This window comes from Perca flavescens, unplaced genomic scaffold (assembly GCF_004354835.1).
Source record: "Perca flavescens isolate YP-PL-M2 unplaced genomic scaffold, PFLA_1.0 EPR50_1.1_unplaced_scaf_13, whole genome shotgun sequence".
NCBI lineage: Eukaryota > Metazoa > Chordata > Actinopteri > Perciformes > Percidae > Perca > Perca flavescens.
The window spans coordinates 121,332-131,331 of NW_021166548.1; the positions used below are offsets into that span (position 1 = coordinate 121,332).

Sequence of the window (10,000 nt, forward strand, 5' to 3'; positions counted from 1 at the left end):
GCAGGACACAGCAGGGCCGTCTGATTGGTGCGTCAGGGCCTTAAAGCGCTCATATTCTGCTCATCTTCAGGTTCATAACTGTATTTTAAGGTTGTACTCTGGTACAACCTTAAAATACAGTTTACATGGAGGTTTACATGGTTTAATTATCAAAAACAACATTTTAGTTGTACTGCACAGCTCTCTCGCTCACTGCTGCAGATGCTCTTTTCACCTGGTTTCTGTTTTAGCTACAGAGTGAGACCTCTTCTCTTCTTCTTCTGTACTATCTTTGATTGCACTCGCACATGCTCAGTAGCTCAGATGTAGATCATGTCAGCTAGCTCCATAGACAGTAAAAGACTTCAGTCAGTTCCAAGGCAGGATCAGCTGGGAGACTTCTTCTAAACCAGGGAGCACATGGAAGTAGTTCTTCTTGAGATTAGGGTGAACTAGTGTGTGTTGTAGCGGTGCTTTGCTATTGAGAACGAGGTAGCATGCTAGCGTTACCGTTAGCATTAGCATGCTAACGCTAACGCTCTGAGCTAATGGTTGTGGTTAGCCAGCTCGTCTCGGATAGTGACGTCACAGTCCGAGCCGATGTGGACCGGCTCACCAGGAGACTGAAGGCAGGACACATTCAGAAACCAGATCTCACTCACAACACCAGGGATGGGTTGTTTTTTTCAAAGTGTGTATGTGTGCGGAAGCACCAGAGACACAAAATAACGCCCCAAATCACCAGAAAAAGTGATTTTTTCATTATATGGGCACTTTAAAAGATCTCTAAATCAGACGTGGGGGTTACGACAAAGTCCAGACTAACTCCTTACCGACATATTTGGCCCAGAAGTCGTTCTGCAGAAAAATAGAAACACAGACAATTCAAATTAGAGTCAGGGTTACCCTATACCTTAAAAAATATATATATATATATATATATATATATATATATATATATATATATTCAATTCAATTTTATTTATAGTATCAAATCATAACATAGGTTATCTCGAGACACTTTACAGATATATATATATATCTATATATATATATATATATATATATATATATATATTTATTTATTATTATTATTATCATTATTATTATTATTATTATAAAATTCTCAAAAAGTTCATGTGGAGCCCTGATGGAGGACTTGAGAACGGTGACCCCCCTAAAGCTATCTTTAGTGAGGCTAGAAGCTCTAAGTCTGCTCATGGGCCTCTGTGTCTCTAAGACTTGTTATGATGCGTTCAGTGTCTGTCGTTGCAGGAGGTAAGTACAGTTTTATCGACATCCTCGAAGATCTCCCGCGCCTCCTCCCAGCTGCAGCGCTCCTCGATGCCTCCCCTCCATGTTGCCCTTTTTAAACTCCTCGAAAACGCTTGTTGGTCCGTCTCTGTCGGGTCAGAACCTGGCTGGCTTCCCTCTCCGCCCAAGAACACTGTAAGACAAGATGTTCAGTTCTTCACCTTTCACCTCTGTTCTTCACCTGTTCTGTCCTGGATTCTCCCTTAACCCTGGAAACACTGACAACTACTTTGGAAAAATTGGCAAAAACTTGACAAAAATGTTGAAAAAGATTGGAAAAAGTGACAAAAACTTTGGAAAAATTTAGATAAACTTTGAAAGAAGTTGGAAAAAGTGACAAAAATGTCAAAAATGTGACAAAACCTTTGGAAAACATCAGAAAACGTTGGAAAGAGTGACATAAACATCGGAAAACTTTTAAAAAAGTGACAAAAACTTGGAAAAACGTTGGAAAAAGTGTCAAAAACTGGGAAAAACTTTGGAAAAAGTGGCAAAAAATTGGAAAAAGTGGCAAAAACGTGACATAAACATCGGAAAACTTTGAAACAAGTGACAAAAACTTGGAAAAATGTTGGAAAAAGTAGCAAAAACGTCAAAAAAGTGACAAAAAAGTTGAAAAACATTGGAAAAAGTGACAAAAAAACGTGACAAAAAACTTTGGAAAACATCAGAAAAACGTTGGAAAAAGTGACATAAACATCGGAAAACTTTGAAACAAGTGACATAAACTTGGAAAAACGTTGGAAAATGTGACAAAAACATGACAAAATGTTGAAAAACTGACAAACTTAGTAAAAGTGACAAAGACATAGAAAAACATGAGGTTGACCTACTTTTGCTCTTGTTATTATCAAACAGTTAGCATATAATAATATTCTGGTGAGTTCTCTAAACCAGATAACAGGGAGCCACTGGGTGTCCTCGCCTGGAGCTCGGTGTGATGCTGAGGAAAGAACAGGAGCCCCTGACCAGATAACAGCTGACCAAATCAACTCGGGTCATATGAGGCATTTTATATTTAAATAATCAGGACTTTTAGATGTATAGAGTCAGCATATCTCCACCAGACTCCATGTAAATAATCAGGACTTTTAGCGTGTATAGAGCCAGCATATCTCCACCAGACTCCATGTAAATAATCAGGACTTTTAGAGTGTATAGAGTCAGCATATCTCCACCAGACTCCATGTAAATAATCAGGACTTTTAGCATGTATAGAGCCAGCATATCTCCACATGTAAATGGGTGAATTAAAGGTTTATTTCAACCAAACCAGAGTGGTGATTGTTGGAACAGTGGAAAGATGAACCAAGACGGCTTTTGGTAGTTTTATTTAGTTTCTGTCTACATTGAATGAAGTGTGTTTTACGATGATAAAAGTCCTGATTATTTACATGGAGTCTGGTGGGTTAGGCGAATATAACGGGAGAAGTCTGAAAATCTGTTGAGATCGACGCACAAAACCGGACGGGGTCAAGCCGGCCGCCAATCAACACACACACACACAGACACACACATACACCCACACAAACACAGGCACACACACACACACACAACCACAGGTACACACACACACACACACACACTCACACACACTGACACCCACTGAACATAGGTCTTCTCCACTTTGCTTTAAACACCATTTCTTGTCGTTGCTATGCCGATAAGTTTAGGTTTTTGGGAACGTACCTACGTGGGCGGTGACCACGGCGACCAGGTGTAGCAGCAGGAGGCCGAGGACCAATCGGTGAAGGCGAAACATGGCGCCGGGCGGACGGAGAAGTTGGCTGGAAAAACCTCAGTGTGCCGAGAGAGAAGTAATGGAGTCTGAATGTGGAGAGAGGGAGGGAGGGAGGGCAATGACCTGCAGGGAGGGAGGGGTGGGAGGGTAGAAGAGAGAGGAGGGAGGGTAGAAGAGAGGGAGGGAGGAGAGAGAGAGAGAGAGGGAGGGAGGGAGGGAGGAGAGAGAGAGGAGGAGAGAGAGAGAGAGAGGGGGGGAGGGAGAGAGAGAGAGAGAGAGAGAGGGAGGGAGGGGAGGAGAGAGAGGGAGGGAGGAGGAGAGAGGGAGGAGAGAGAGAGAGAGAGAGGGAGGAGGGAGGAGGAGAGAGAGAGGGGAGAGAGAGAGTAGAGAGGGAGGGAGGGAGGAGGAGAGAGAGGGAGGGAGAGGGAGGGAGGAGAGGGGGAGGAGGAGAGGGAGGAGAGAGAGGGAGGGAGGAGGGAGGAGAGAGAGAGAGGAGGGAGGGAGGGAGGGAGGGGGAGGAGGAGAGAGGGAGGAGAGAGAGAGGGAGGAGAGGGAGGGAGAGAGGGGAGAGAGAGAGGGAGGGAGGGAGGGCAATGACCTGGTGGGAGGGAGGGAGGGAGAGGAGAGAAAGAGAGAGACAAAAGACAGAGACAGAGAGAGAATACAAATGGTCGAATTGTAATAATGTTAAATTGTAATAATAATTTTAACAGACATTTCTAAGTGTGCACACTGCCACCAGATAGATCCAAACAGAATTACATTTACAAATACATGTCCCAAATATGTAGCCTGATCAAAAAGGACGACAAAAAGGCGAAAATAGGCAACAAAAGGTGACAAAAAGGCAGCAAAAATGTGATTAAAAAGGCGACAAAAGGGACAACAAAAGGCAGCGAAAAAGGCGGCAAAAAGGTGCCAAAAAGATAGCAAAAATGTGATTAAAAAGGCAACAAAAAGGATGACAAAAAGGTGATAAAAAGGCAGCGAAAAAGGCGGCAAAAAGGACGACAAAAAGGTGATAAATAGGTGACAAAGGCAGTGAAAAAGGCGGCAAAAAGGCAGCAAAAATGTGATAAATAGGTGACAAAAGGCGGCAAAATGGCGATAAAAAGGCAGCTAACCAGTATTTTCAGACAGCGGTAGCCCTAATTCTGTTAGCTGCTCACTAATGCTTTTTTCCTCTTGGATCCTTCTTTTGGAATATGGACCAGGAACCTGAAATGGGGTCTTTTATTCTTTTATTCCTATATTCTCGTTACACAAACAGTAAATCTCCTTTACCGACATGTTGCTAGCTTGCTGAGCTAACGAGCTATGCTTGGCCTGCAGCAGCAGCAGGGGTAGCCTGGCTCGGGGTTGTATTTTCATACGCTTCGTGGATCTGATTGGTTGATTTGGCCCGTCCAGATGGTTTATCCAATCAGCTAACCAGGATTTTTCCCCCCTTCCCAGAAGTTCTCCAACGGTAAAATCCCAGAATGTGTTTAATATCTGCATTTATATCATAATTATCCTGTTTACTTGTATTATTATATCACATGTATTTACCCTTGTTGTTGTTTATATGTATGCTTGTTGTTACGGCAACAAAGATGTGTTTTTTTGTCATGCCAATACACTAACATGAAATTGAAATTAGTTTCTAGCAGTAATGTGAAGTGTAGAAGAGTCCAGAGGGACTGACAGCAGAAAATAAGCAGATGTTGCAGAGAGAGAAATACTATTAATATTATTATTATAAATATTATAAATAATATAAATATTTTAATAATATAAATATTATAAATATTAATATTATTAATATTAATAATATTAATAATATTATAAATAATATGAATATTATTGATAGTAATATAAATATTATAAATATTGTAAATATTATAAATAATAATATTAATAGTAATATTATTACTATTACAGAACAGAGAATAAAAGCAGAGAGACAGACAGAAAGATTGACACACACAGACAGACAGAGAGTGAGAGACAGACAGATATACACACAGACAGACAGAAAGACAGAGAGAGATTGACAGACAGACAGATAGACAGACAGACAGACAGACAGACAGACAGACAGACAGACAGACACAGACAGAGTCAGAGACAGACAGATTGACACACACATACACACATACACACATATAGACAGACAGATAGACAGACAGACAGACAGACAGACAGGCATCGGTGAAGTTGTTGTAAACCAAACATTTTGACTTAAAAAAAATACACACAAACACCCAAATAACTAGAATAAAACCTTTTTATTATTATTATTATTTCAGAAGAAGAATGACATCATCTGCAGTAGTCTTAAACTCGTGTCTGTTCCAGCGGCGCTGCCGTTGCTGTCGTCTCATTGGCTGTTGCCGCGGCGACCGCGCCCCGCACCCAGTCCACCAAGGTGGCCATGTTGGCGTACAGCCCATAATACCCGGGGTGCGAGCAGCCCCGGCCCCAGGCGACCACGCCGGACAGGAAGTAGGTGTCACCGTATGGCGTGACCATCGGGCTGCCGTCGTCGCCGCGGCAACTGTCCTGGCTGCCCTCCAGGTAACCGGCGCACAGCGTGTTGGCGCTGATGTTCAGCCGGGCTTTCTGGGCACACTGCGAGCTGCAAACAGGTATGTAGAGAGAGAGACAGGTGTTTAGAGAGAGAGACAGGTGTTTAGAGAGAGAGACAGGTGTTTAGAGAGAGAGAGGCAGGTATGTAGAGAGAGAGAGAGACAGGTATGTAGAGAGAGAGAGAGAGAGGTATGTAGAGAGAGAGAGAGAGAGACACAGGTATGTAGAGAGAGAGAGAGAGAGACAGGTATGTAGAGAGAGAGAGAGAGAGAGAGAGACAGGTATGTAGAGAGAGAGAGTGAGACACAGGTATGTAGAGAGAGAGAGAGAGACAGGTATGTAGAGAGAGAGAGAGAGAGAGACAGGTATGTAGAGAGAGAGAGAGAGAGACAGGTATGTAGAGAGAGAGAGAGAGACAGGTATGTAGAGAGAGAGAGAGACAGGTATGTAGAGAGAGAGAGAGAGAGAGAGACAGGTATGTAGAGAGAGAGAGAGAGAGAGAGAGACAGGTATGTAGAGAGAGAGAGAGAGAGAGGGACAGGTATGTAGAGAGAGAGAGAGAGACAGGTATGTAGAGAGAGAGAGAGAGAGACAGGTATGTAGAGAGAGAGAGAGACAGGTATGTAGAGAGAGAGAGAGACAGGTATGTAGAGAGAGAGAGGGACAGGTATGGAGAGAGAGAGAGAGAGAGAGAGAGAGAGAGAGAGAGGACAGGTATGTAGAGAGAGAGAGAGGGACAGGACATGTAGAGAGAGAGAGAGAGACACATGTAGAGAGAGAGAGAGGGACAGGTATGTAGAGAGAGAGAGAGAGGACAGAGAGAGAGAGAGAGAGGGACAGGTATGTAGAGAGAGACAGAGAGAGAGATAGGTATGTAGAGAGAGAGAGAGACAGGTATGTAGAGAGAGAGAGAGAGGACAGGTATGTAGAGAGAGAGAGAGGACAGGTATGTAGAGAGAGAGAGAGAGGTATGAGATAGAGTAGAGAGAGAGAGAGAGAGAGATAGGTATGTAGAGAGAGACAGAGAGAGAGATAGGTATGTAGAGAGAGACAGAGAGAGAGATAGGTATGTAGAGAGAGAGAGAGAGGGACAGGTATGTAGAGAGAGAGAGAGGTATGTAGAGAGAGAGAGAGAGAGATAGGTATGTAGAGAGAGAGAGAGACAGGTATGTAGAGAGAGAGAGAGGACAGGTATGTAGAGAGAGAGAGAGAGAGAGATAGGTATATAGAGAGAGAGAGAGAGGGACAGGTATGTAGAGAGAGAGAGAGGGACAGGTATGTAGAGAGAGAGAGAGAGAGAGATAGGTATGTAGAGAGAGAGAGAGACAGGTATGTAGAGAGAGAGAGAGGACAGGTATGTAGAGAGAGAGAGAGAGAGAGGTATGTAGAGAGAGAGAGAGAGGTAGAGAGAGAGAGAGAGGGACAGGTATGTAGAGAGAGAGAGAGAGATAGGAGATGAGAGATGAGAGAGAGAGAGGACAGGTATGTAGAGAGAGAGAGAGAGGGACAGGTATGTAGAGAGAGACAGAGAGAGAGATAGGTATGTAGAGAGAGAGAGAGGGACAGGTATGTAGAGAGAGAGAGAGAGGGACAGGTATGTAGAGAGAGAGAGAGAGAGATAGGTATGTAGAGAGAGAGAGAGGGACAGGTATGTAGAGAGAGAGAGGAGGACAGGTATGTAGAGAGAGAGAGAGAGAGATAGGTATGTAGAGAGAGAGAGAGGGACAGGTATGTAGAGAGAGAGAGAGAGAGAGATAGGTATGTAGAGAGAGAGAGAGAGAGACAGGTATGTAGAGAGAGAGAGAGAGGGACAGGTATGTAGAGAGAGACAGAGAGAGAGATAGGTATGTAGAGAGAGAGAGAGAGGGACAGGTATGTAGAGAGAGAGAGAGAGATAGGTATGTAGAGAGAGAGAGACAGGATGTAGAGAGAGAGGGACAGGTATGTAGAGAGAGAGAGAGAGAGAGGTATGTAGAGAGAGAGAGAGAGATATGTAGAGAGAGAGAGAGAGACAGGTATGTAGAGAGAGAGAGAGACAGGTATGTAGAGAGAGAGAGAGACAGGTATGTAGAGAGAGAGAGGGACAGGTATGTAGAGAGAGAGAGGGACAGGTATGTAGAGAGAGAGAGAGACAGGTATGTAGAGAGAGAGGGACAGGTATGTAGAGAGAGAGACAGGATGTAGAGAGAGAGAGAGATAGGTATGTAGAGAGAGAGAGAGGGACAGGTGTAGAGAGAGAGAGACAGGTATGTAGAGAGGGAGAGGACAGGTAGAGAGAGAGAGACAGGTATGTAGAGAGAGAGAGAGGGACAGGTATGTAGAGAGAGAGAGAGAGACAGGTATGTAGAGAGAGAGAGACAGGTATGTAGAGAGAGAGAGAGAGATAGGTATGTAGAGAGAGAGAGAGAGAGGGACAGGTATGTAGAGAGAGAGAGAGAGAGAGATGTAGAGAGAGAGAGAGAGAGAGACAGGTATGTAGAGAGAGAGAGGACATGTAGAGAGAGAGAGAGGGACAGGTATGAGAGAGAGAGAGAGAGAGAGAGACAGGTATGTAGAGAGAGAGAGAGACAGGTATGTAGAGAGAGAGAGACAGGTATGTAGAGAGAGAGAGAGACAGGTATGTAGAGAGAGAGAGAGACAGGTATGTAGAGAGAGAGAGAGACAGGTATGTAGAGAGAGAGAGAGACAGGTATGTAGAGAGATAGAGAGACAGGTATGTAGAGAGAAAGACCGGTATGTAGAGAGAGAGATATGTAGAGAGAGACAGGTGTTTAGAGAGAGAGACAGGTATGTAGAGAGAGAGACATGTATGTAAAGAGAGAGACAGGTATGTAGAGATAGAGAGACAGGTGTGTAGAAAGAGAAACAGGTGTGTAGAAAGAGAGACAGGTGTGTAGAGAAAGAGAGACAGGTGTGTAGAGAGAGAGACAGGTATGTAGAGATAGAGACAGGTATTTAGAGAGAGAGAGACAGGTATGTAGAGAGAGACAGGTGTTTAGAGAGAGAGACAGTAACTGCACTAATCTAGAAGGGTTGTTGATGTGAATCGAGAGCTCTGATTGGCTACCTGCCTACCCTACATCGAGAGCTCTGATTATTACCTGCCTGGCCCCTGCCTCTGCACCATGTTGATGTGAATCGAGAGCTCTGATTGGCTACCTGCCCACCCTACATCGAGAGCTCTGATTGGCTACCTGCCTACCCCTACCTCTGCACCATGTTAATGTGAATCCAGAGCTCTGATTGGCTACCTGCCTACCCCTACCTCTGCAGATAGCTCTGATTGGCTACCTGCCTACCCCTACCTCTGCAGGATGTTAGTGTGAATCGAGAGCTCTGATTGGCTACCTGCCTACCCTACATCGAGAGCTCTGATTGGCTACCTGCCTACCCTACATCGAGTTTGATTGGCTACCTGCCCACCCTTACCTCTGCAGCAATGTTAATGTGAATCGAGAGCTCTGATTGGCTACCTGCCCACCCCTACCTCTGCAGGATGGGGACGGCCATCCAACGGAGGACGGGACGCTGGGGGCGCCACGGTCGCGGGGCGCGTTTCGGGCGGCGCGCCGCCTCCCCAGCCCGACACCGTGGTAGCGACGGCGAGCAGCTCGCGCTGGGCGAATGAACCGCCGTGGGCAGGCACACGGGCACGGCGTGGCGGCCCAGGGTCACCGGGCGCCGCAGACGCAGCACGGCCACGTCGCTGTCGCCCGTCGCCGCCACGTAGCCGGGGTGGGCGGTCGCCGTGGAGACGGGTATCCGCTGCTCGGTGCCCTCTTCCACGTCCAGGTTGTGTTCCCCTGGCAACGGGACAAGAGACGGATATAGATTCCCAAAACAGCTTTAACATACAATAATGTAAGTCAGGAAGAGAGAGAGAGACAGGTATGGAGAGAGAGAGACAGGTATGTAGAGACAGAGAGAGAGAGAGACAGGTATGTAGAGATAGAGAGAGACAGGTATGGAGAGAGAGAGACAGGTAGAGAGAGAGAGAGAGAGAGAGAGGTATGTAGAGACAGAGAGAGACAGGTATGGAGAGAGAGAGACAGGTATGTAGAGACAGAGAGAGAGAGACAGGTATGTAGAGACAGAGAGAGAGAGAGAGACAGGTATGTAGAGATAGAGACAGGTATGGAGAGAGAGACAGGCATGTAGAGATAGAGACAGGTGGTATGGAGAGAGAGACAGGTATGTAGAGAGAGACAGGTATGGAGAGAGAGAGACAGGTATGTAGAGATAGAGACAGGTATGTAGAGAGAGAGAGGCAGGTATGTAGAGAGAGAGACAGGTATGTAGAGACAGAGAGAGAGAGAGACAGGTATGGAGAGAGAGAGACAGGTATGTAGAGATAGAGACAGGTATGTAGAGAGAGACAGGTATGTAGAGAGAGAC

The 10,000-nt window shown here is 45.2% G+C and overlaps 2 protein-coding genes across 2 annotated transcripts in view; both read right to left on the reverse strand.

The window, feature by feature from the left end:
* LOC114551519 (coagulation factor X-like) overlaps positions 1-3,055 on the reverse strand; it is a 16,802-nt gene extending 13,747 nt beyond the window's left edge. The window contains 5 exon segments of the mRNA XM_028572546.1: positions 813-837; positions 1,266-1,326; positions 1,328-1,368; positions 1,370-1,426; positions 2,987-3,055. Of these exon segments, the coding sequence (XP_028428347.1) occupies positions 813-837; positions 1,266-1,326; positions 1,328-1,368; positions 1,370-1,426; positions 2,987-3,055 (253 nt within the window).
* Positions 3,056-5,348: 2,293 nt separating this feature from the next.
* The window catches only part of LOC114551520 (coagulation factor VII), a 16,573-nt gene continuing 11,921 nt past the window's right edge, over positions 5,349-10,000 (reverse strand). Inside the window, 4 exon segments of the mRNA XM_075447415.1 lie at positions 5,349-5,654; positions 9,093-9,133; positions 9,174-9,233; positions 9,236-9,408. Coding sequence (XP_075303530.1) covers positions 5,354-5,654; positions 9,093-9,133; positions 9,174-9,233; positions 9,236-9,408 — 575 coding nt within the window. The 3' untranslated portion in view covers positions 5,349-5,353.